This window comes from Arachis hypogaea, chromosome 16, assembly GCF_003086295.3.
Source record: "Arachis hypogaea cultivar Tifrunner chromosome 16, arahy.Tifrunner.gnm2.J5K5, whole genome shotgun sequence".
Lineage (NCBI taxonomy): Eukaryota > Viridiplantae > Streptophyta > Magnoliopsida > Fabales > Fabaceae > Arachis > Arachis hypogaea.
In genome coordinates, this window is record NC_092051.1 from 46859258 (window position 1) to 46887103 (window position 27846).

Sequence of the window (27846 nt, forward strand, 5' to 3'; positions counted from 1 at the left end):
TTCACCAACCACATCTGAATCGTCATTTAATGAAGGCACTAATTACTCTTCCGTTGATACTACTAATAGTTCTTCTTTCGATCTAGGTTTTGACAACATGGCCGCTCCAAGGAGAGTTACTCTCAAGGAAGCGGGTGCACCGGATTTTGTTCTCCAACCTCTTCATGTGCTTCATCCCAACTTGAATGCAAACTTTGAATTCAAGACCGCTTTCATCAATCTCTTACCAAAGTTCCATGGACTTCCCTCACAAGATCCAATTAGACACCTCAAAGACTTTCATAGTGTATGCTCGACTACTAGGCGGGAAGGATCCGATGAAGTGGCTATATGGTTGTTTGCCTTCCCCTTCTCTCTTAAGGGAAGAGCCAAGGAGTGATTCTATACCTTACCTAGTGATGTTGTGTCCAATTGGGACTTTCTTAGAAGAGAATTCCTTCATAAATTCATGCCCGTGGAAATGACGGACAAGCTAAGGAAGGAGATCTCATGTATTGTACAAGGCGAGATGGAAACTTTATATGAATATTGGGAGCGATTCCGCAAACTTGACTCATGTCCCAGCCACATGATTGACACTCAAGTATTGCTTAGCTATGTGTGCCAAGGCATGAGGGAGCAAGATAAGAATTTATTGGATGCTTCAAGCAACGGTTCTTTGTCTAAGTATAGGACAGCGGAGGAGGCATGGCAACTCATTACTGACTTGGCCGAGTCCACTCAACATGCTAGACGGAGAGTCAACCGCCCAAAGGCCGTGAATGAAGTTTCTTCTAGTGGTGAGACCGCTACCCTTACTAAGACCTTGTGTGAAATGACAAGCCTTCTAAAGCAACTCCAAGTGAATCAACAATAACCTCCATCCCAACAACAACCACTACCTCCTCAACACCAACAAAGCCAACAATTGGTCCCCAAAAAGTATGTGGCATTTGCTTATGCTACTCCCACTACACGGATGAATGCCCGAGTCTCCAAGAAGATAACACTCTAGCGGCTACCCACAACTTTTATGATCGCTCCTACTATGAATGCCCCAATCAAGGATACCATTCACAAGGGAGCAATTACAACCAAGGGTACCCCCAACAAGGAGGCAATTATAACCAAGGGAGTAATAACTCTAATCAACAAGGGGGTAGGGACAATGGAGCAAACCAAAGTTGGAACAATAACACCTCACAAAACTGATACTCACAAAACCCTCCGAACCAACAACCGAACCAAGGAAAGAACTACCAAACCTATATACCACCTTATAGACAACTACCTCAACCAAACCAACCCCAAGCACCACAAATCACATACCATTCCACCTCTCCAAATCAAGATGACACACTCCGGTCCATACTCCAAAGACAAAAAGAACTCCAAAACACACTCAAATCAAGTCTCAATGGTCTCACGTCCACCCTCCAAGCTCTCATTGCTCGCATGGAGCCACCTTCTACCTCCACTCCTCAAGCCTCAACCTCTAGTGCCATACCTTCTCAACCTCTACCCAACCCCAAGGGTGGCATCAACGCCGTAACCTTGAGGTCCGAAACTCAATTAAAAGAGAGGGACTCAGGCACCTAGCCCATTAATAGTTGCTCAAGAAAAAGATGGAGTTGAGATAGAAGAAATAGAAGAGGAAGAGGAAGCACATGTGATAGTTGAAGATGAAGACCCTCAACCAAGGAGTGAAACCCCTAGAAAAGAGAAAATCTTAGAGAAAGTGGCTCAACCAATCCCATTTTCTACATTGGCAAGAAAGGATAAGAAGCGTGTAGAACTTGACCCAAAAATGGTAGAGATGTTCAAAAAAGTGGAGGTAACTATCCCCCTCTTTGATGCCATACATCAAGTGCCTAAATATGTGAAATTTCTTAAAGACTTGTGTATGAACAAAGATAGAATTCATGAGTTGGAAACCATTCCATTGGGGAGTTCTATTTCGGCTTTAATGGGGGCCATTCCGAAAAAGTGTGTTGATCCGGGTCCTTGCTTAGTCTCTTGTGTCATTGATGGAGTCCAATTCATTGATTGTATGTGTGACCTTGGTGCATGTGTTAGCATTATGCCTCTTTCCGTTTATCATCTATTGAAGCTCCCACCGTTGAAGCGGTCGGCGGCTAGGTTTGTCTTGGCGGACAAGAGCATAATAACCGTGACGGGTATTGGTGAAGATGTGTTGGTCAACATTAAGGGTTTGATATTTCCCATTAATTTCCATATCATTGAGATGCCACCAAGTGAATCCAAAAGGGCATCATCTATCCTACTTGGGAGACCATTTTTGAGGACCTCTAGATTCAAGTTGGATGCCCATTCGGGAACCTACTCATTTGAGATAGATGGGAGAGTTGTAAGTTTTAGCCTAGAAGAAGTAAGGTACCCACCGAAGAACCATTCCATATTCCGGTGTGATCTAATTGACAACATTGTGGCCGAAGTGCATTATCCAAAGCTAGAAGAGAAATATATGGTTGAAGAAGATAGTGAAGCTCCAAGTGAAGAAGTTCAAGTGACAAGCCAAGAGCAAAAGCTAGAATTGAAGCCACTCCCACCCCACCTAAAGTACTCATACCTTGATGAAGCCCACAAGTTCCCGGTGATTATAGCAAGGGAACTAAATCCTCAACAAGAAGAGAAGTTGCTAGTGTTTTGAGGAAGAACAAAAGGGCAATAGGGTGGAGTTTGGCGGATCTAGTGGGGATAAGCTCCCAAGTGTGTGAGCACCAGATCTTTTGGAAGAAGAAGCTAGACCTGTGAGACAACCTCAAAGGCGATTGAATCCCACCATTTTGGAGGTTGTCAAGAAAGAGGTAACACGGTTACTCGAGGCGGACATCATCTACCCCATTTCGAATAGTGAATGGGTAAGTCCCGTTCAAGTTGTGCCAAAGAAGTCCGGGTAACCACAATCAAAAATGAAAGCGGAAAGCTCATAGCAACACGGGTGCAAAACTCTTGGCGAGTATGTATAGACTACCGAAGGTTGAATTCGGCCACTAGAAAAGATCATTTTCCACTTCCATTTATCGATCAAATGCTCGATCGATTATCCGGTAAATCCTATTATTGCTTTCTAGATGGCTATTCAGGGTACTTCCAAATACACATTGCTCTAGAGAACCAAGAGAAAACAACATTTACTTGCCCTTATGGAATTTATGCCTACAAGCGTATGCCATTCGGCTTATGCAATGCACCGGCAACTTTCCAAAGGTGCATGATGAGCATATTTGTGGATTTTCTAGAGCAATGCATGGAGGTATTCATGGATGACTTCACGATATATGGTGATTCTTTTGATCATTGCTTGGATAGCCTTGAAAAAGTTTTGGAAAGATGTACTAAAACCAACCTTGTCTTGAATTTTGAGAAGTGTCATTTCAGGGTCAAGCAAGGTATTGTTTTAGGACATATTGTTTCCAAAGATGGTATTTCTGTAGATCCAGTAAAGATTAATATTATATCTAGCTTGCCTTACCCCTCTTCCGAGAGGGAAGTCCGTTCTTTCCTTGGACATGTAGGATTTTATCGAAGATTCATAAAGGACTTTAGTAAGGTAGCATTGCCTCTATCAAGGTTTTTGCAAAAGGACATTGAGTTTGATTTAAGCAAGGAATGCATGGAGGCTTTTGACAAGCTCAAGGTAGCATTGACCCAAGCTCCCATTGTGCGAGAGCCGGATTGGAGTCGGCCATTCGAAATAATGTATGATGCCTCAAATTTTGCCGTGGGAGCCGCGTTAGCACAACGCGAGGGTAAGAATCCATATGTCATAGCCTATGCATCAAAAACACTAGATGGAGCCCAATCCAACTACACTACCACCGAAAAAGAACTTTTGGCCATTGTCTTTGCCTTGGACAAGTTTCGAGCATATCTACTTGGTTCAAAGGTGGTAGTGTACTCAGATCATGCGGCGTTAAAGTATTTGTTGGCTAAGAAGGAATCCAAACCGAGATTGATTAGATGGGTTTTATTGTTGCAAGAATTTGACTTGGAAATTAAGGATATGAGTGGTACGCAAAACCTAGTGGCGGACCACTTAAGTCACCTTGAGTACACAAAAGGCGATACCACTCCTAGTAATGATTCTTTTCCCTTTGAGGGCTTGCATGCAATCTCGGAAACTATCCATTGGTATGCACCGATCGCCAATTACTTAGTATCTCGCTCCTTCCCTCCTAATCTCTCCAAACATCAAAGGGATAAGCTAAAAAGTGAATCCAAATACTATGTGTGGGATGACCCATACCTTTGGAGATGTGGGGCAGATCAAGTAATTCGGAGGTGCATTCCAAAAACCGAATTCCACTCAATCTTGGAAGCTTGCCACTCCTCCGAAGGAGGAGGCCATTTTTGACCTCAAAGAACGGTAAGGAAAATCCTAGATTGTGGATTTTGGTGGCCAACTCTTTTCAAGAATTCTTCTCATTTTTGTAAATCTTGTTCTCAATGCATTAGATTTGGTAATATCTCCAAGAAGGATGAAATCTCCCAACAAACCATGCTATTTTGTGAGATTTTTGATGTGTGGGGAGTTGACTTCATGGGGCCATTTCCAAACTCTAATGGTTTTCTCTACATGATACTTGCCGTTGATTATGTGGCCAAATGGGTGGAAGCGATACCCACCCGGACGGATGATGCTAATGTGGTCCTTTCTTTTGTGAGAAACAATATTATTTGTAGATTTGGGTCACCACGAGCAATCGTGAGCGACCAAGGTTCACATTTTTTCAATAAGAGAATGCAAGGGCTGATGAGGAAATATAGCATCATGCATAAAGTAGCCACGGCCTACCACCCACAAACAAATGGCCAAGCCGAGATTTCCAATCGGGAGATTAAACGCATCTTGGAGAGGATTGTGAAACCCAATAGGAAAGATTGGAGTGCTAATCTCATCGATGCATTATGGGCCTACCGAACAGCATACAAAATGCAAATTGGCATGAGTCCCTTTCGGTTGGTATATGGCAAAGCTTGCCACTTACCAGTGGAGATAGAGCACAAGGCATATTGGGCTATCAAGGAATGCAATCCGAGTTTGGGTGGAGCCGAAATTGAGAGGAAGCCACAACTAGCGGAGTTGGAATGTTTGAGGCTTGAAGCTTATGAGAGGTAAACTAGGGGTTAACTAAGTGAAGCAATAATCAATTCTTATCATAATTAAAGAAAACTATAATGATGGAACTTCCAATACTTACCCTTATCCAAGGCCTTTATCTCAATTAATTGTTGTTTACTTTTGTTAGCTTGAATTCTTGCACCAACTCTCAAAACCACAAAAGATCTCCTAATCAAAATGATGTGCACTCTAAAGCAATTCGTAGGGAGAACGACCCGGGATTAATACTCTCGGTCATAGATTTTAGAATTGTTTGATGCGATATTTTCCTGTTGGTTAGAATATACTCACGATTGGATTCATTGTTAATTTCTAACCGACATAAGAATATTTCGGTTCATCAATTGCCCCAATCCTCTTTGGACAAGGTAAAGTTTCTCATAAACCCTTGTAGTATTGTATGTTGTGGTTTCTAGGTTTTGATTTTGGTGATATATGTGTTGTTAGTTTGAGCTTTTGTGCTTTTTGGAGTTGTCTTGGCTTTTTGGTGGTTTCGTGCGTGGAGGATAATCGGCCAAGGTATGGTTTCGATTTTCTTTATATAATATGTAATGTTTCTAGACACTTAGGCTAGTTGACCTTAAGATAAGATTGAATGCTTGGGTGTATGCTTAATTGTATGTAAATTTGATGTTTGATGATAAGTTGTACGGAGGTGGATGAAGAATGTTGTGATTTATTTGTTGTTGATGAGGGTTATTGGTGTTAATGATATATTATGATGTTGGTTGATGTTGATGATTATGTATGTTGATTGTGGAAATATGAATGTTGATAATGATTGCTAATATTTAGGTTAAATGATGAGGAGTATGAATATTGATTTTGATGACTATTGTTGGAGGATGTGAGTTTTATGAGGATAATGTGATGAATAGACATTTAGATGAATTTGGTTAATGTCAGATATTGATTGGTGATGGTTATTGAAATTGATGAGGATTTGTAGTGGTTGTTGATGTTGTTGTTGGTTGATGTGATTATGAGTATTTATGATGGTTTTAGATGTTGATGATTAAGGGTTTTGGATGGTGTTGAATGGTGTAATTGGGATATTATGGATGGTTGAGTTGGGAGATGAATGGTATGGACTTCTATATTGTTTTGGTATTATTTGGGTTGTGATTAATTTGGTTTTGAATTGAGATTTTTGCCAAAATTGAGTTTTTAGTGTTTTTGGTAAAAATATATTTTTGGTGAACTTTGACGGGTCATAACTTGAGCCTCAGTTTTCAAAATTTGTTGGAAATTACTTTAAATTAAAGTCCATAGAAAACTATTTAAATTGATATACAATTTGCAAAAAGTGGATCTTTATGGAGGAAGTTATGATCATTCAAAGTTTGGTGTCAAAATCTGAATTCTGTGCATACTGCATAATTTGTGATTTTTGGTTTGTGTGCGCATGCACAGCCTTGTACGCACGCACACCCCTGTGAGTTTTTGAACCTGTGCGCACGCACAGTCTTATGCATACGCACACACAGGGGAAGGCTCACTGATGGGAGCGCTAGCACGCCCTGTGCGTACACACAACCAGCTAAGTTTGGCGAGCTGTGCGCACGCACACGTTGGAAGGCGCACTCTGTTGAGGGCGTTCGCACGCCTTGTGCGGATGAACAGAGTTGGAATTTTACTACTTGTGTGTACACACACCTCTATACGTACGCACACATTTGAAAACTTTCCTAGGCGTACGCGCGCACACCCCTGTGCGTACGCACATGCCTTGTTTTTCAACTAAAACTTTGTTTTTAACTATTTCACCTTCCCAACAAGCTTGTAACCTTCTGTGATACCTATTTAAGACTCTTTGGCTTATTTTTGGGTATTAAAACATGGGAAAAGGTCCTAAGAGATTTAATTTGGTATTTCTTTGAAAAGTTAGAGAACGGAGGTTTGGGTTTCTGGTGCATTGGGGATGGGTTTAGTTGAGAGAGAAGGAAGAGTAGTGAACTTGGTGAATACTGACAACAAATTGAGAACTGATGAACTAACGAGTTTGGAATGGAATTAAGAACTGATAATAGTTATTATGAGTTTGATGGATATTGAAGGAAAGTGTGCCAGGCACTATATCCTTGGAATGTTGAGAATTGATCATTGAAAGTGATTTGAGATGAGAATGGTGATGACTGGTGATGATTTAAGGTCAATGGACCTGTTGGATGTGGATAGTGTGCCAGGCACTATATCCCTGGAATGATTTATGATGAAATTGATGTTGTTGTTGCTTTCCTTCTCTGCCGCAAGAGTGTGTCAGGCACTATATCCTTGGACTGAGCATGCAAGTGTGCCAGGCACCATATCCTCGAAACGATAGTGTGCCAGGCGCTATATCCTCGGAACAAAAGCGTGTCAGGCACTATATCCTCAGACGTGGCAGAAAGGCGACATCCTAAAGAATGTGTCGGGTTGGCATTTATAGATCGACAAGTGATATCACGAGCCAATAGGGCATGCATTCATCATGTGCATCTTTTATGTGTTTTGTTTGCTTCGCCTAATTGCATCTCTTGCCTAAATGAATAATATGCTTATTTGCTAGTTATTTTACTTGTTGTACCTGTATATTACTTGTGTTTTCCTTACTTGTATTATTTGTGATTGTCTGGTATTGAGGAGGTTAGGTAGGCGGTGGCGAGGGGATCGCACGGAGGTTAGGTTAGCGAAGGTTGGGGGATACAGCGGTGTGATTAGTATTAGTTAGAATTTTCCTAAGGTTAGATAACCCTGTTTATGGTTTAAGTTCTTTATTTATTTAGTTTATTCTAAGCTTGAATATTCGTATTTGATGTGAAGTTCTAGGATTGCCTTCGGCGTCCCGAAGCCTTACATCTTACTTATTGGGCACTGTTACCATACTGAGAACCTCCGGTTCTCATACCATATTCTGTTGTTGTTTTCCCGGAGCCTTGGAATCTTTTTGCTTATTTTGTATTATCTCTCACTTTTGTATTTACTTTTGCCTAGAGGCTTACTTTGAGAGAAAAATTTGTATAAGTTGTTTTAACTTTCAGATGTCTGTATGGTCTGTATATAGCTAGCCGGCTTAAACTCCGCGAGCTGTGGCTAGATCCTCATACTATTATACTCTTATATTTTGCTACATTATATATATTCCTTGCGCGTTAAGTTTGTAGCTTCGTGAGTACGTTTTGTGCTTTTCAAATCCTATTTTTGAGTTGTATCATTCATCAGGCTTCTAGAATATATTACTTCTATATATTATACGTATAAGCTTTAGACTTGTCGTAACCTTTGATTAACCTTTGCTTTACAACACGAGGTAAGGCTTAGGGTAATTAGGGTGTTACAACCACAAACCTCACATCTCAACGCAAGCGGGACGAACCCCGTCCCTTATGCCTACAACTCAGTGCACGCACGACGAACCACCGCCTTTACGCCTACCAAACAATATCTCATCAACATCAGATCTCTCAGCATAAGTGGGACGAACCTGACCCTTATGCCTACAACTCAGCGCAAGCGGGACTAAACCCTGCCGTTACGCCTACTGAACAATAACTCATCAATCTCAATAATATCCATAATCAGTCAGGATCAAATCATAATCAAATCATTCTTGGCCCATTTACTTTCAATAACCAATGTATTCAGTTCACATCTTGCTAAGAATCATTTTTCTTTAAAATCTTCCTTTCAAAACGGAGCCTTTTATGTAACATTTTTCCAAAACTTCTAAACAACTTCAAAACCATACAAATCTTGAGACTTTAGTGGAGAATGACCTATCTCAATTTGGTAATAAAACTCCACAGCGAATGACCTATCTCAATTCCTTAAAATCCTTAAAATCATAGCTCCTTGATTTGAATTAATTAAGATAGAATTTAAATCGAAACCAAGTCATGTAACCAAAAATTTCATAACCAATTTCAAAACCAAATTACTTAAAATAAAACCAATCCATTTAAATTAAAACCACTTTCAGATTCACTCTCAAAATGTCACAAATGGAATTATTCAATCAAATTCCAATTTCTTTTAAATTCACCAAACTCCTCCGAATATGATTCCTTAATCAAATTCAAAATATAAACCCCTTTCACATTTAATTCAACCTCAAAATATAATTCATTTCTTAATTAAATCAAAATTTAAACAAAATTTTTTTCTAAATAACTTGCACTCAAAATATAATACTTTTTTTAACTAACTTAAATAAAATAATATAATTCTCAAATTCATAATTTTCTAAATAACCTTTCAAATAAAGTCCTAGATTTTATAGAAATTTCGGTAGCACCTCTCGTAAAACTTACACTTTGCCACCTTTTCGGGTCCCAGCCAAACCATTCCACAACCACAACCCTTTCCAACGGGTTCAAAATCAAATCAGTTCAAAAATCAAGCTGATTCCAAAAAGCCATATCATTTTCATATCTCAAGGAAACCGATTCAAAATGAAATGATTTTTCAACAAATCAAACTCATTTTCAAAACTTTAAAGAAACAATTCAGCAATCGTCCGTTTAACAAAACTAAACAATAATCCAATCAAACAATCAATCATATTCCTCCAAAACAACCAAACAGTGCATAAGACTTATGCATTCACTAAAAAGTGTATTTCTCACATCAATATCCATTTATAAAAATTCTAAATTATAAAATTGAGTTTTTAGAAAAACTTACCTCGAAAATTCGAACCTATAAGCCAAGTGTATTTCTCACATCAATATCTCATTATCATTCTCACTTATGAACGCGTGCCTGACAACCACGTCCGTTCTATCTGCAATAGCTTGAGTGTGTATCTCTTAGCCTCCTGGTCCACGACGCATGGTTGCCTCTCCTAACAACAGAGCCTTCCATTTCGTGAGATCAGAGTCTTCGTGGTATAGGCTAGAACCATTGGCAGCATTCCTGGAATCCAGAAAGTCTAAACCTTGTCTGTGGTATTCCGAGTAGGATTCGGGATCCGGAAAGTCTAAACCTTGTCTGTGGTATTCCAAGTAGGATCTGGGAAGGGATGACTGTGATGAGCTTCAAACCTATGAATGTGGGGCGCAAGTGACAGTGCGCAAAAGGACAATGGTCCTATTCGACGCTAGCGGGAACCGACAGATGATTAGTCGTGCGGTGACAGCGCATATGGATTTGTTTTCATCCGAGAGGATCATACAGCTTGCCATGGAAGGAGATAACGCAGGGTTGGAAGAAGACAATAGGAAAGTAGAGGTTCAGAAGCAACAAAGCATCTTCATACGCTTATCTGAAATTCCCACCAATGAATTACATAAGTATTTCTATTTTATTTTATTTTATATTTATATTTTAACTATCAAAACCTCATAACTATTTGAATCTGCCTGACTGAGATTTACAAGGGTGACCATAGCTTGCTTCAAGCCGACAATCTCCGTGGAATCGACCCTTACTCACGTAAGGTTTATTACTTGGACGACCTAGTGCACTTGCTGGTTAGTTGTGTGGAGTTGTGAAAAGGAATTGAGATTATGATCGTGCGTACCAAGTTGTTGGCGTAGTTGAGATCACAATTTCATGCACCAGCTCCCCGTCTTCTCTTCCGTTTGTGTTTTCTCTCCCTCAAATCAGATCGGTGGCGAACCTCCAGCAGCAGCGATGGAGCACACGATGGTGGCGGCTGGGCTCGTTAACGACGGCGGTGATGACGACGCTTGGCGACGACGAGCATGGACGATGGCGTCGGCTTCACAGGCAGCAGCAGCAATGCGATGCTCCTCGCGACGCCTTCCACCCTCGTGTGTCTTTGCTCCCTCGCGACAGCAATGGCGACACAACGACACAACGGCAATGACGCCCGTCGGCACCATCCTCCCTCTCCCCTCTCCTTTTTCCTGTGACCCTTTCTCCTTTCTCCCTTATCTTTTCTTTCTTTCCTTCTTCCCATTTCTCTCCTCCCCATTTCTGTGTTATGTGCGTGTGTTTGTGTTTTGGGAAGGGGTGACAACTAGGGTTTCAATTAGGTGATAGGGAGTGTATTTGAGTGTAATTAGGGTTAGGGTTTTAATTTGGGAATTTTGGATTTAATTTGAAATCTAATTAAATCTCTAAAATTACTTTAAAATATTAATTGTTGTATCAAAATACTAATTTATTTGAAATCAAATACTCTAATTGAAATAATAAGGTAATATGATTCTTTTTTTTTACTCCTAAAACTCAAAGTATTAAATCATAAAAATAATAATTATTTGAATTAAATCATATAAAAAAATTTATTACTTCATAACTACTAACTTTATAATTTAAATATAGAAAATAATTCAATAATTATAAAATTAGATAAAATTATAATTTGTAAATAGCCAAACTTCATTATTTTCGAATTTTCAAAACTTTAAGTTGTATATAGAAAAATACTCAATAATTATAAAGTTTGAATAAAAACCTTAATTTATTTTCAAATTCAATTAATCAAAACTGACTTTATTTATCTTTAACAAAACAATTTCTAAAATTAAAATTGTCAATAAATAAATAATTTGAAAATAGTTCATAATAAAATCTTTTAAAATTCCTGGGTCTTACATCATGCATCCTTCGGTATTTTGTGTTTCACAAGTGATCCACTACTAGAAACGTCAAGAAGAGTTTTGTCTTGTGGATGTAAGCCCTCACAAAAGTAGTTGATAAGCAACAAGTCTTGGATTTGATGGTGAGGACACGAGACACACAATTTCTTGAACCACTCTCAATACTCATAGAGCATCTCCCCATCATTTTGAATAATGCTTGAGATCTCCTTCCTTATGTGGTCAGTCAATTGTGGTGGAATGAACTTCTCCAAGAACTCCTTCCTTAGTAACTCCCGATTAGTGTTCACCTCTTTAGGTTGTGTGTAGAACCATTTTTTCGCAAATACCATAACCACTACTTCATCCGAACCATTCCATCTAACGGTTGAACAAACCACTTGAAAATGCTTCAAGTGCTTAATCAAATCCACTACAAGAAAAAAGCGTATTTTTAACAAAAAAAAATTGTTACAAAACGTCAAAATTTTGAAACAAAAGTTTTTTTTAACAAAAAAAGGGGCCGTTGCAGTAAGTCCCGTTACAAAAAGTTTTTGTAACAAAAAATGGAACTGTTACAATTCAATATGATATTTTGTAACAATTTTTTTTGAAACAAAAAACCAGAAACCGTTACAAAAGTGGTAACAAATTTTGATCTTGAAGGTATTTTTCGTGACAATCTATTTTTTCCTATCAACAAATTTTGTTACAAAATGTAACATGATTTTGTAACATTTTTTTCTTTAGTTACAAAAGCAAATTAATTATTTTGTAACAACTTTTTTTAATACAAATTGCATGCATAATTTACTAAATTATTTTTTAAATTAACTAATATATTAACTATTTTAATAAGCAAGTTTACATCTATATAATATGCAAAAATATACATAAGTCAAACAAGATCATTTTAGCTAAAATTGTTTTCAAACAAATTAATATTAGCGAGTATATGTCTACAAGTTCTACAAGTTCTACAAGTTCTACAAGTTATATGTCTTGCATATATAAGTTCAACCAAAACATAAAAGTTCTAACATAGATTAGTGTCTCTATGTATCAAAATATTCTTGAGCCCTCAAGGTAGCATATGATCACCAAGAAAGATTGGTGTAATTCCCCAGAATATTGGACTAATCATCAGACAATTCTCAACTCAAGGTTTGGATATCCAGCACGAGCTTTGTACCGTTCAAAAAGATCTTGAAGTGATGCAACAAACTGACTATGCACCGTAGCAACCTAATATGGAGAAAGATATCAAATTTACAAACAATATTAGAGATACCCCACATGCTTTACATTGAAATATAAGGTTCCATAAAAGGTTTGAATAAAGTTTTTTTTCATGGAAGCTAGAATCTTTAGTTAAAGCATAACACAAGTCAATGTAATGAACATTTTGGAGATGAATAGGGAACAATACAAGAGAGAAAAAGAATGCAGCATGTTAATATGTTATCCCAGGATAACTTAATGGATAAACGCTGCATGAAGGACATATACCTCTTCTGTTGTTGGTTCTGGATTTTTGTCAAGCTCAATCGGTCTACCCACAACAACATACATTGGATGCTTGAATGGTATTGGAGATCTAGAAGTTGAAAAGATGATTTGTGTTAAAAGATTAAACCAACTCAACTTCAAATATAAATTTAGTTACCCTGATTTTTTATGGAAGAAACATTGTCTAGAGAAAACATAGACAACGAAAATGATGAGGATTAACAAATTGGGATGTAGAAGAAACACACACCCAAAAATTCCCCAAAAGTATATGGGGGTGAACTTGATAGCCCTTGCAAAATTCAGAATTAACTTCCCACCAAGTTTCCACCATTTATAGATATTTGACTATAGCAAACATTGCAGTGATGAAGGAAAATGAGAAATGGTAGTTAATGACAAACATAAATCAGTAACACTAACATATAAGGATGTGAAACACTAAATAATTTATAGTGTTGTAAAGCTGATTTGGACAAGAAATAAGTACCTGTCCAAAACAGAAAACCGGAACAAGGGGTTGGCCCTTCTGAATTGCTATGCGGATAAATCCTTTTCTTGCCTTGAGATAGGCAGTCTACAGGGTAAAAATATCTTAATATCACTGACCCATTTAAAGTTTTAACATAAATCATGCAATGACAATAATGATGCTCATCTTGAAAGACACAATTTATTTCAAATCCTCTTCAGCATGTCTTTAAAATCAGTAGAAAGGAGAAATACAGCACAAAACCAAATATCAAGAAAAACCAGTAAGATGTAGGCACTACAAGATCTAACTAACACAATGTACTCCTTAATTATATTTACAATTTTTTTAGGAATTTTTTGACTATACACTAATATAATCATATAAGGAAAATGTAGAATGCCAGGTTCCTAGTATGTCATGTTATAGGATAGTTGGCCTCAACCATTTACATAGCATTAGAAGGAAAATTTCCCATAACAATATAATACTAAACTTTGCATCAATCATAGCACTACAATTATCAAAAATAGAATAAAAATACTAAAAAGGAATGAGATGGAACACACCTCGGTACCATGCTCCATGAAAAATGTTTCTTGCACTCCACCAGGTATTAAAATGCAACTGTAGCCATTATCCAAGAGGGAGAGGAAGTTTTTCTTTGTTGCTGGTGTAAGACCCAACTATGTCCATATGTGTCTCAAAAATGGTGTATAGAATACCTATGCATCAATTGAGAAAATTTTAATTACATACTTAAGAACCAATTACAAAGCAGAGTTGCAACTCTCAAGCGAAAGTCTTACTGCACTGCTAGCAAGAACCTTTATCTTTGGAAGAGGCATAAACCCTGTGTTGTCGGCAAGCGCAACAACACCAATTGGCAAAACCGAATGTGGTTCAAAACCAAAAACTGCACAAAGTGCATACTCATGTTACTATCAATAGCCAGCAATTGATAAAATACAATAAAAACAGGTACCATCACAATGGTTAACTAAACAACTGGACCCCTTTTTTTCACTTCAATACATTGTAAAATCCTTAAATTTGGGTCAGGCTATTGGAAGACTATGCACTGCCTGTTTTGACTCCATACTAACACTAATATTTTCAACCACAACATCAGCAGAATCAAGGTTCAATATTTCAGCTAAGATAATCAACTAACAACATAGTTAATAAGGATAATATAGTTACCTACTTTACTCAATTCACAAACACAAATATAAAAAAAAACAGAATCGAAATTACTAAAAAGAAAGCAAAAGCTAATAGCACTAATATTTTCAACCAGATATCAAAATAATATTTTTAGTCACAACATCAGCAGAATCAAGGTTCAATACTAAATTAAACTGCACTTACCTTCAGCAGAGGAGACGATCGGAGCAGACCAGCAGCAGAGGAACAAAGCATGGCTGAACCAGAAGACTTTAAAGAGTGCTACACAACACCAGAAGAAGACTCTTTTATTAAATCTTCATCATTTCACTAGCAAGCTAGGAGACAAACTTAAAAAAAACTCACCTCTACACTGCAGAATAACTACACCAGAAGAAGACCCTTTTATTAAATCTTCATCATTTCTCTTCTAAACCTACAATAAAACAGCAAAAATGAAGTCCACAAAATTAATATAGAATAATTATATATTAAAAAAAAACTCACCTCTACACTGCAGAATGTCAGAAGCAGAACCAAGTCAGCACTCAGCGACAGGTTGGAGCCGTTCCACCGTCGAAGATGCAGGCCACTAGCGAGGAGAGGTGACCGCACGAGCAGAGCTTTGGCACGAATAGAGCAGATCCAGCAGCGGAGCGAACCAACAAGAGGACGACAGAGACGGAGGTAGCAGATACAGAGGAGGCACGACGCCGGAGGCAGAGGAGGCGGAACACGGCGGAGCCAAGATGGCCAGTTCGACACAGATGGAGGTGAGCAGTGGCGCACACGAAGCAGATTTGACAAGCGACTGGAGACGCTTGCGACAAAACAAACACCACGGAGGACCACGACGCCGCCGCAAACGCTTCCCAGGGCCTACACCGGTGATTCTTCTTCCGGCAGCAGCTGCATGTTCCCTCGCAGATAGAGACGGCGCGGTGAGGGTTCAGAGTAACTGAGGGAGGCTTAGAATGAGGGGTGGGGACTTAGGGTTTTTTTACAACCTTACCTTCACTATCACCATTTGGTTTTTACAGCTTTACCTTTAGTATTTTAATTTTTTTTGGGATATATTTAATTATTGTTATTTATATTTATAAATTAATAAAAAATTTTAATTTCACAAATTAGTTTTTAGTTACTTTAAAAATCTGGTTATTAATTAAAGTTATATACTAATTTTCTAAAGGCATATAAATTAATATTTACATCATTTAAAAATTAATGAATATGTCAAAAATAATATGTAAAATATATTTTAAAAGAATTATAAGAACAATTTTTTTAATTTCTAAAACAAAATAAAATTATTTTAAAAAATTATATATACAATTCTTTTTTATTCTTAAAGTATTTAACATTTTGAAAAAAAAATTATAAAATATACATATATTTTTGTGACTCAAAAATAATTGTTACAAACAATGTTAAATTTTGTGACAAATTAATTTTTTGTTACAAAATAATTTGGATTTTTCAGACAAAAAAATATTTTGTTACAAAACATTTAGAGTTTTTGAAACAAAAAACTATTTTGTTACAAAATACTTCGAATTTTTGTAACTACTTTACTTTTTGTTACAAAATATTATAATATTTTGTAACAATACACCGGCGCGTTACAAAAACTAACATAATTTGTAACAAAAAAAATAGATTATTACAAAATATTTGAATGTTTTGTAACAACAAACAACATAGTTTTTTTTGTAACAATCACCAATTATTATTACAAAAAACTCTTTTTTTGTAACAATTTTAAATTTGATACAAAAGTTTTGTTACAAATATTCCATTTTCTTGTAGTGATCCTTTCTCGGCAAAACATAATGTTTAGGGAGCAAATTAATCAACTCGATGTTGAGCTCAAAATTTTCATGCAAGTAGAGGAAGCGCAATTGGAGTGATTGGAGAGTAATATCCGAAGCTCCCATCTCCTTGAGAGTGATTCTTCTAGGTGTGTCCATGTCTTCATTACCTATATCACTCAAAGAGGCATCAGAAATACCAACAGAAGAGTATAAAGTTCCTTCGTTGAATGTGGAATTGGAGTCACGATTAGAAGGCAATAGTGAATCGGATTGCTCGTCAAGAGCCACCAATTCACTATTCACAAAAGCTAACCGATGCTGAGCTTACCTAATATGTGTCAAAGTTCTTTCAATTTCTAGATTAAAAGGGGCTAAGCTCAGATCCGGTAGTGACCGCGAGATTCAACTTAGAAAACATAAGGCTCATGCAATTATTAAAAGCAAAGAGAAACTAACTAAAGAAAAGCAATTAATTACTAGCAAACTACTAGAACTAAGAGTTCTAACTAAGAAAAACAACTAAAAACTAATAAAGCAAAAACCAATAAAATAAGCAAAAACAAGTTATTCACACTATTTACATATTAACAATAACCAATAATCAACACACATTGCAAAGTCTCTGGTAACGGCACCATAAACTTCACGAGCGCTAAAGACTGGTTTAGAAAATTCGCTAATTAAAGCTTAAGATTCGTTGTAGATCTAAATCGGAATTCAACACTCTTCAAAGTTTAGTAAAATTTGTCATAAAGTTTATTCAGGAGTTTAATCCCCAATCATTTTTCTTAAACTTGCAATAAGGTATACAATTATTGGTTATGGAATTCGGGAGGGGGGTTGAGCACAAATTATGGAAATGTAAATTGATTAGAAATTAAAGAGCAATTAATAACTAAATTATAAGGAAATAAAATCAAAGAGTAAGTAAAGGGCTAACTAATCAAGTATGGAATAAGTCACAAAAAAAAATCAAGTATGGAATAAAAGAGTAATAATTAAAATGATAAATTGATAACTATACTAGAAAGCAACTAAATTAAACTGAAAATGATTAAGGTAACAAACTAGTAAAAGAGGAAAATTCAAGAGCTAAAAGGTCTTGACTAGGGTTGAGAATCAAGAATCACTATCATTGTCATTAACCACAAGCATGGTAATTATTAAGAGTTAATCCTACTTTGTCAATCTCTACACATTGAAAAAAGTCAAGTAAGCATAATTAACCTTAATTCACAAGTTCTAACTAACTTACTAGTTAAATTTAGTAAAAGACTAGCGTTAGTAAAAACAAGATCAACTAATAACTCTAAATTACCAATCAAAATTAGACATTAATGACTCAAGGTCACCTAATTTCTCAACCTCAAGCAAAGAAAATGAAAATCTACTCCATAACTAATGTAAACATGTTGTTAAACACTTAACGTGTATAAAAAGAAAAACATCATAAATTGCAAGAATTAACAAAAACTATAACTAACTACTAGAAGAAATTAATACTAACAACTCAAATAATAAGCATAAATAAAGTAAAAAACATCAAATTCATTCATAGAACTCAAGAATTCACATAGTTCATAAAAGTAAAAAATAAAGCAAAGTAGACTTAATAAGAAATCTAAGCAGAGTAATGTAAAAAACAAGAAAATAAGAGTAAAACTACAATTAAACAAGATTAAAATTCAAAACTAGAGATGAAATTGAAGAAAATTCAAGAAAATCTAGAGAGAAGTTGGAGCTTCTCTCACTAGAAACTATAAACTAAAACCCTATGAAAATTGAAAAATGAGTGAATGTGTTCTCATGTAGTCCCCTCCTCCAAGTTTTTGCTTCAAATTATCATCTTCCACAGCTGTTGGGGGCCCCTTGGGAGGCCCAAAATGTGAATACACATGCTTTATTAATCAAGGCACATGATCCGATCTCGCGCACCTGAGAATCTCGCTCAGGCGAGGAATTGGCGCTCGCGCGAGGATCTTGCTTAGGTGAGAGCATGTCTCTCATGCGAAAATTTCGCTCAGGCAAAAAAATCTCGTTTAAGCGAGCTGCCAGACAATTTCTCTTTTGAATTGTTTTCCAAATATGCTTCTTTGCTCAATTCTCTTCGATTCTTTGAGGTTGTTGATGCACCTTAACCCTGAAACACTTTAAAAAATTTCAACCCGACATCAAATGATATAAAAAGAGATTAAAAAATTAATAATTAGAAGCACAAAAAACATATTTTTCACATACGACTACATCGGAAGCAAGATTCGAAAAACTCAATTAATTAAGCTAAAATTATGTAAGTTAGTTGATAAACTCCATACTTTTTAACATAACTTAGAATGCTAAAATGGAGTTGATCATAGTGTATTAAATGAATTGATATTACTCGGATCTTGTTTACACTGTAAATAAGATACATTGATGTCCTCGTCTGATACATGTTATATCTGCACCTGTTTTCTTTGTTTATGATACGTGTGTTATCTCTTTTGTAATATATCAATTCGTTTACATTGTAAACAAGATAAGTAATGACTAAAATTATAAATTGACTCCAAATTGCATATTTAAATTGCTAATCTTTGTTTATTTAAAGATTAGCAAAATTCTTGAAATATTTTGACATAAAATTTAATAGATAATTATTTTTTAATGTGAAACAAATATAATTTTTCAATTGGGACACATATATATTTGTACATAATGACAGATCCAAAAAATTTTAAGAGTTAGGACGAAATAATATAGCAAAATAATAAAAAATATTATTATTAATATATTTAGATATTTAAATCTTGGTGTATATTAGTTAATCAAGTTTCTAATGAATAAATATAATTAACACACGTCTAAAAGTATATTAATTTAAAAATATTTTTTTATTTTAATATTTTAGTAATATTGTATGAGTAATACATTTATTATTAATACTAGTACCTAATCAAGTATCTAATATCCATTAAATCACATTTTTGTTGATTATTTTATAAGAAATATAACTTGAATGAACTAATTTAAAATATTGACTACCTTTTTTTTTGTGTTTGAATTTTCGTTGACGTCATGTGAGACAGACAAAAACTTTGTAAAAAAATAAAAATTCAAATCAAACAACCCAATTCTCTTTATATAATATTTTTTTATTAAGTAAATATTTAAATAATTTTTTGAATATTTAATTATAAAGTTAATATTTTATAATATTATAATAAAAGCTTTTTTAATAAAAATAATATTATATGTATAAACAAAACTAAATTAAAAAAAATAAAAAGTAAATAAATAATATATATTATAAAAATTATTAAATACTAATAATTTCATTTATATTTTGATTTTAGATAATTAAATAATTACATTATTGTTAGTTATTATTATTATTTGTTTTAAATTTATATAAGACAATATTTTTTTATTGTTGTATTAATATCTAGTAACATAAATGTTTTTACACATGATTTTTTTTTTGAAGTGCGAGACAAATAAATTATTATAATAGAAACAATTATTTACAAACACACTTATAATATATATATATATATATATATATATATATATATATATATATATATATATATATATGTTTTAAAAACTCAATGAGAATAATTATCCCCACACAAATATATATAGATCCGTTTCTATTTGTACATATATTTTTATATATATATATTTTTTAAATATTAGTGGGGATATTTGACCCCACAAATTATAAAGTAGATTTGTCTCTGATTACAAAACGATTACAGTGTGAACCTTGTTAAGGCTATGTACAAAATATACACAATTTTCTGGGTCGTCAAATTAGTAAACATTCAGCCGTAGAAAAAGGAAACAACATTGAAAATTTTGAACTCCAACTATAAATCCTATCCATACAATATGGCTCAAAACATGTAAACAATCAAAGAACTCAAGCACATGTAAAGAAACTAGCCAAACCATAGTAGTTATCTTCACATAGAAAAGTATAGGTAAATAATTTTAATCAACCAACTTTAAATAACTGTAATTAATAATTATAAATTTTATATTTTAAAAAATAAAATTTAAATAATTATTAATTAATAAAAATATATCAGTATAAAATATAATTAAAAATATTTGTTAATTTATTATTGATTAGACTCCTGTTAATTACCTAATAAAATTGTCTTTATATATATGAATTTATTATTGTTTATCTCAAAATTACATATTAAAATTATAAATTAAATTTTTTATTAAAATATAAAAAATATTAAGGGTATATTTAGTTTATATTTTTATTTTTTATTTTTTTAATATTTTATGTATTTTGAATTTTGTAAAAAAAATAAAAAATAATAAACATAATAAAAATCTAATTTTCTATTTTTATCCTTTTTTTATTTTACAAAATTCAATAAATAAAAATAAAGATGCAAACTGAATACACTCTAAATTTTTAATATATTTGTTTATATTTATTAAAAAATTTAAATTTTTTGCTAATAATAATCTTATGATGTAAACATAAATCAATAAGTTTGAAGATTATGGATAAGACTAGTCCTCTGCGGGTCCAGTGATAGTTTTCACCTGAAACCCAAGAAAACCGTCAAATCAAGTTAGGCTTAGCCCATAGAACGACACACATTTCGATTTCACACTTTGACTTTAGCCTCCTGCACCCGACATTGTCAATGAAGATTTATCGAATTTTTTTAATTAGAACCACAAAAAAAATGTCGCCCAACCATTGTTTGATGGGAGTTATGAACATTAATTGTTGGCTCGCTAATCGCAATACAACTATACAAGTGTGGGAATGGTGTGATTTTCATTGTTATGAAATTGAAATGATTTATCTAAATATATATCAAGCAGATGCAATTATGCAAGTGAAAATTAATAACATAAATTAGGTTGGGATATGATGGAATTCCACTTGGTGAAATCAAGCAAAAGTGACACATCCGCTGAAAATGGTGCAAGGATTGACATGACAAAGAAAGCCTAATAGCGTTTTATTTTTAATATTTTATTTTCAAAAATTTGTACAAGAAATTAAAAGAATAAATTGTATTATTTTATTTTCAAAATTTTAAAAATGAAAGTATTAAAAATATAAATAATAAATTAAAATGCATACGATAAACAAGTTTCCTTTGTTTTAAAAATATAAAGGGCACACAGTAAATTGATTTATTTATGAGTTGGGGGAAGAATCGTGTTGGAGTAGCAAACTCAAATTCCAACACGGCGCCATGTGTTGCTGACTTGGACTTGGACCCACCAAATCAAAATCTTGTCCCTAGGTGGCTAGTACTGGCTACCATTAATATATATAGTCATTTATTTTATTCTATTTTTCGAAAATTCTAGAGATTAACTTTGTTTTTGTCAACCCTGATCAAAGTTGTATTTTTTCTATGGGTTTCCATCTAGTGTACAGATGCATTTTGGTACAGATTTATAGATTTTTATTTTTATATGGTTTAAAAGCGTATCATTAAAAGTATTGCTTAAAGAGAAAGTGTTACCCTTAATCGTTAACTTGGCTCTGATACCAATTTTTACTCTTCATATTTTACTTCGAATAAGTTTATAATTTGTATAATTTGCAAAATCATAAAAATGTTGACCATTTCTACTAGTATTTATAATTCTGATTTTATTTGTATAGTTTTTCAATCTTATTTTAGTTTATAATATTCTTTTTTGCAAGGATTATTGTATATAAAATCTTTTATCTGTTTGTCTTTTTCTTTAATATAATTTCTCAAATCTTCAAAAACTTCTTTTATTTCTACACTTTCTGTTGTTTCTAAATATCTTTTTAATTTTTCAACCTCATTCTCCATTTTTTCTTTCAACAGCTTTAATTCTTTTAAGTCATAATATGGTTTTCCAGGCATTTATAAATTTTTTAAGTTTAACTCCAACTTGTTTATATTTATTCTTATTTCTATCCTTTTTATTATAAGGTCATCAATTTCGATCTGAAGATTATTTAATTCCCTTTTATACTCTTTTATTTTACTTTTTAATTTTTTCGCTCTTTTTCTTTTTATTTTATTTTCTGGTCTTTCAATCTTTGTATGCTTCATTATTTATTTTAGAATTTCTGCAAATTCTATCATCGCTTCATCACTATTTTCTAGAGATTCTATTAATTTTTCTAGCTCTTCCACTTCTCTTTTTAACTTGTCATAGATTATTTTTAGAGCTTCAAATGCTCTTTGATTTATTTCAGAAAACTGTAAATAATTCAAACGATTTTCTCTTTCAAAGAGCTCTTGTTTCTTATCTTGATAAGTTACATATATTTCTTCTTTATTTATTGTCATAAGGGTTTCATTTAATTTTTCGACCTTTTTTGTTAATTCTTTTATTTCAGAATTTTCTTCTTTAATCTTTAACTTAGATAAACTTAAAGGGCTATTAATTTTAGATTCTCTTATTTGAAAATTTGATGAAACCAATTTTTCTGATGGTTCTTTTAATAATAGAACTGAGTTTTCAATAGCTTTATATTTTGGTATTTCTGTTTTTACAATTTTCTGAAATAGTTCATCGACATAAATTCTTTCTCTGTTTTTAAATATTATACTATGATGGCTATTTGTTAAAGCATAATTTATTGCATATGTTATTGAAAATGGTTCATCATCTTGTTCCATTAGATTCTTTCTATGAAATTTATAAGCCAAACTTATAGATCTTCCAAGATTTTCAGTTGATAAAGGTATAGCATATCCAAGATGGGCATTAAATTTAATATTTACGTTTGCCAAATTTCCATGAACAATTCCAATTATTTGATATATCGGGTCATCAGTAATTCTTTTGTCACAGATTGCTAAACTTATTGGTGAATTAATTCCTTTCATATATGTAGATTTGATTAAGACTTGTATAGTACTAATATGAATCCATCCAATTTTAGATCTTTTTTGTTGATCCTTAATTTTCTCAATCTGTTTACTTAATTCTTCATTATTTATCAAAGCTATTTCAAGTTCTCCATTGGCAGATTTTATCTTTATAGGAGCTTCAAGTTAAATTTTTCCATAGTATATTATATTTTTTCTATTAAAAACTTCTTTTAAAAGATTTTGTTTATTAAAGTTTTCATTTGATTTGAGATTTAATTCTGTTGTTAGAACAGCCTGTTTTTCATTATCTAATAAAGTAGTTAATCTATAATAATCAGATTCTTCTGTTAATTCTAAACTTTCTAAATAATTCATAATTTAAAGATTAAGATGAAGATGTACCTTTCTGGAGAAAAACTTCCTTTATTTAGTATATTTTACATAAGGTGTTTTTATCTCCAGAGGGGAGATTGTAGATGCTAACTCCAGAGGGGAGTTTAGAATTATTTTTCCCTAAGGGAATTCTTCCTCAGACTATAGAATCGCCTTGGCAGCTTCCTCCTTGCTCTCCTAGCATATGAGTACTCTTAGCCTCCTGCTTTCTATTGTCTGATGATTCTACAATTGCCTAAGCAACCTATTTATAATAGTTGGGTTTGATGGACAATTTCCATCCTTACCCTTCTTATGACGTCATTGCTTACGTCATTGTTTGTTCTTTTGCACCAGCTACATTGTTGGTGCTCTATGACCTAAGTGCTTACGTCACTATGCAATAATGTTGAGAGATGCTTCAGATGCACTGTCCTCTTCTTTTATCATGTGACCCTCAGATGCATTGTCTCCTTCCTTCATCATGTGAGTTGATTCTGTTTCATTATTGCTTTCTTCAGATATCTCTGAGGCACATAGCTGGCACTTGTGGTCTTCTCTGTCTTTTATTAAATAGCAGAGATTCCTCTTTATCCCTTCAGGGAGCTTTTCTAAAAGTCCAGATAAGTTGTAGAATGCTGATTCAAATTCCACCAAGAGTCTCATCTCTCTTTCTTCAATTTCATTTCTTTTACTGGACACAAGCAGAGTATTTCTACTTTTATAATTAATCCTTGTGTGAGATTCCTTCGTTATTTTTTGAGTTCTTTCAAAGACCCTTGCTAATGTGCTGGCTAACCTTCCTTCATGACTGTAAATCGTTAAATCTTGAATCTGATCGATTGGTTGAAAATTTCCTGGGAAGACGGACATGAATATTACTTGGTGTGCTGGAACCAAGCATTCTTCTTCTTCATTAAAAATAGGTTGACTGTTTGTAAATTTTAGGGATATATCCCTTGGATTTACATTGTCAATCATATTTTTAAATCTCTTTACTGCATCAACGAATCCTGCAGAAAACTCACTAATGATTTTTAGATCATTAAAAATTAAAATTGTATCAATTAATCCATATTGGAAAAACTGATAGGTGTCAGATGGGGAAGCATCTGGGAATATAACCAGCTTTGTTAGCTGTTCTTTGGCAATAGGATAATATCCCAAAATTGCCCTTTTTTCTTCAGTCCAATTCAGGACTATGTTAAGGGTTTCTCTGAGATTTGATCTATAGACCCTTTTCTTTTCCTTGATTTCAGCCCTTGTAGGAATGTTTCTTATTATCCCTGTTCTCTGGGTTTGAACTGGAGCTTTATCTGCTCTTTTTAAGGTTTGCTCTGGATGGAGAGCTTCATATTCCCTGAAGGATTCCTTTGCCTCTTCCAGTGTTAGAAAACCTCCTTTATGAATTATCCTTGATTGATGTGTGAATGGTGCTGCTTTTTCCCAGGCATCATATACTCCTTTCATGGGGCCATTATAAATTACATAATATTTTTTATCTTGGGTGGATTTTTTAATGATTTCAGCAATTGTTTTATTTTCTGAAATTTTTTCTTCACCTGATTTGTCCACCACGCTTAGCTGGCTGAACTCTGATGGTTTTGCTTGTTGTGTTGATTTCATTGCTTCGATGGCCTTCTTGAGAGATTGGATTTGTGTCCTTATTTGCTGACAATGCTTGCATTTTTCGAGTTCTTGCTCATACTTTTGAATTTCTTGATCTAATGTGTTGTAGACGAACTCCATTCTCTTGTTAATGTATCTGCAATAACATTTTTGTCACCCTTAATATATTCAATTTTTATTGGATATTGTAACAAAAATAATTGCCATCTTACCAATCGTCCATGGTTATAATCAACTTTTAAATTATATCGTATGAAACCTGTTAGGTAACTTGAATCTGTCCTTAATGTAAATTCTCTGGGTAGTAAATCAATTTTCCATTTCTTAAGAGATTTAATTGCTGCTAGAGTTTTCTTTTCATGAGTGGTATATCTCTGTTCTGTTGGAGTAAAAGTCCCTGAAATATACCTGCAAAGTAATTCCTTTGGGGAATCTTTAGAATCTAGTGATTCTTTTTCTTGTTCCAAACTTTTTATAGCTTTCTTAGCTTTTAGACATCCTGACCAGGTTATGTCTGAAGCATCTGTTTCTACTATTAAGTAGTCATTTTCTTCTGGAATATAAAGTTCTGGAAGTTTTTCACATAATTCTTTAATCTTTTGAATTTGCATACTATCTTTTTCATCCCATTTCCATTCTTTTTTAGTACTTATTTTTGGAAATAAGCTTTTAGTGTATTCTGTTATATTTTTTAAAAATCCTTGATCAGAAATATAATTTATACACCCTAAAAATCTTTGTAATTGTTTTCTATCTTCTATTTTATTAGGAAATAAATTTATCTTTTCTAGGACATTTGGCTGAAGTTTTAGCTTTCCCTGAGTGGATAGAATTAATCCAAGAAACTCTATTTCTTGTTTTGCTATTCTTGCTTTCTTTTTGCTAAGAACTAATCCTTTTTCTTTACATCTTTCTAAAACTATTAATAATTTTTGAAGATGATCTTCTCTATCCTGTTTTGTAAAAATTAGTATATCATCAATGTACACTAAAACAAATTCATTTAACTCTTTTAGATTTTCTTCCATAAATCTTTGATAAATACCTGGGGCTTGTTTTAATCCGAATGGTAATACATTCCATTCGTAGAGCAACACACTTGTTGATTCTTTTGTTGGGCAAGTAAAAGCAGTTAATTTCTTTGTTTCTTCGTCTAAACGAAGTTGCCAATATCCTGATTTTGCATCAAGAGATGAAAACCAAGTTGCTCCTTTGATTTTTTCTAAAATAAAATCTTTTCTTGGAAGTTTATGAGCATCACCAATAGTTGCTTCATTCATCTTCTTATAGTTAATAACCATTCTTCGTTTTCCCCTTTTAATTTCATTATTGTTTTCGACATAAAAGGCTGGAGCCGCATGAGGACTTTTACTTAATCTTATAATTCCTTTTTCCAAAAGATCTCTACATTCTAGTGAAAACTCTTCTCTATCTCTTGCGGAATAAGAAATTTTATTTGGAACATTTATCTCTTTTGTAGGATCTTTTAATTTAATACTTACTAATTCGTTATTTGTATTTTTAATATCTAAAGGATTTTCAGCACAAATTTCATCCAAAAGTTCTTCTATCTTTATTTCAAGATTATTTTTTGGGATATTTATCTGAAAGTATAAATTTAAATAACATGTCTCTAATATAGAAAATATTTTAAATTTTAAGATCTTATCTATAGTAATAGTCGGTATTTTTATACGTTTTGATTTTTGATTTATTGAAGAATCGTGTGGAGCTTTTAAAACTATATATGTTAATTCTTGAATGAATGGATGATATAGCTTTAAAAAATTATTTCCTATGATAAAATCCATTCCAGAATCTAACATATATATAGATGGAACAATGAACCTATAATTTTGAATAAAAATTTCAACCATCTCTGCTTTTTGATTAATTTTATGTATTGATTTGTCAGCTATTCTAACTCTTAATGGTTTCTTTAATTTTTTCCAATCAAGTTTTATATTTGAACTAGCAAAGCATTGTGTTGCTCCAGAATCTATGAAAGCATTTATAAACTTTTCTGTTATTTTTATGGTAATAAATGTAGCATTATTACTCAGTCTCTGAGTCTGTTTCCGAGACATATTCAAAAATATAGTCTAAGTTATCATCAGATTCCTCTAAAGGTTCCATGAAACAAGACTTAGCAATTTCTATTTGTTTAGTAAGATCCTTTTTATCCTTCTTTTTCGGACATTCATTTGCATAGTGTCCTTCTTCTTGGCAATACCAACATTTACAATTTTCTTTTTTATTCGGACAATAGTTATTTCTTTGTCTTTTGTTTTTATTATTATTTTCCTTTCTAAAATATCTCTTTTTTCTCCAGTTTGGATAGTATTTTCTTTTTCTAAATTGATATTTTCTTTTTCTTTGAAAATTTTTATTAAGACCATAT

The 27846-nt window shown here is 33.5% G+C and overlaps 1 protein-coding gene, 1 non-coding gene and 1 pseudogene across 2 annotated transcripts; 2 read left to right on the plus strand and 1 right to left on the minus strand.

Moving 5' to 3' along the window:
• Positions 1–4774: 4774 nt before the first annotated feature.
• Positions 4775–5948, plus strand: LOC140180116 (uncharacterized). The gene is made up of 2 exons (XM_072220512.1): positions 4775–5118; positions 5921–5948. The coding sequence occupies exons 1-2, from the start codon at positions 4775–4777 to the stop codon at positions 5946–5948; spliced, it is 372 nt and encodes a 123-aa protein (XP_072076613.1).
• Positions 5949–11787: 5839 nt separating this feature from the next.
• Positions 11788–11893, plus strand: LOC112760676 (small nucleolar RNA R71). Its single transcript, XR_003181106.1, has one exon. It is a non-coding gene; the product is annotated as a small nucleolar RNA R71 (small nucleolar RNA).
• An 858-nt stretch (positions 11894–12751) lies between these two features.
• Positions 12752–15827, minus strand: LOC112757052 (diacylglycerol O-acyltransferase 2D-like; annotated as a pseudogene).
• Between the last annotated feature and the right edge of the window lie 12019 nt (positions 15828–27846).

Coding starts and splice junctions, on each gene's coding strand:
- LOC140180116 (XM_072220512.1), top strand. CDS start 4,775: ATGCATAAAGTAGCCACGGCCTACCACCCACAAACAAATGGCCAAGCC. Junction 5,119..5,920: donor AGGCTTGAAGCTTATGAGAG/GTAAACTAGGGG, acceptor GCTAATATTTAG/GTTAAATGATGAGGAGTATG.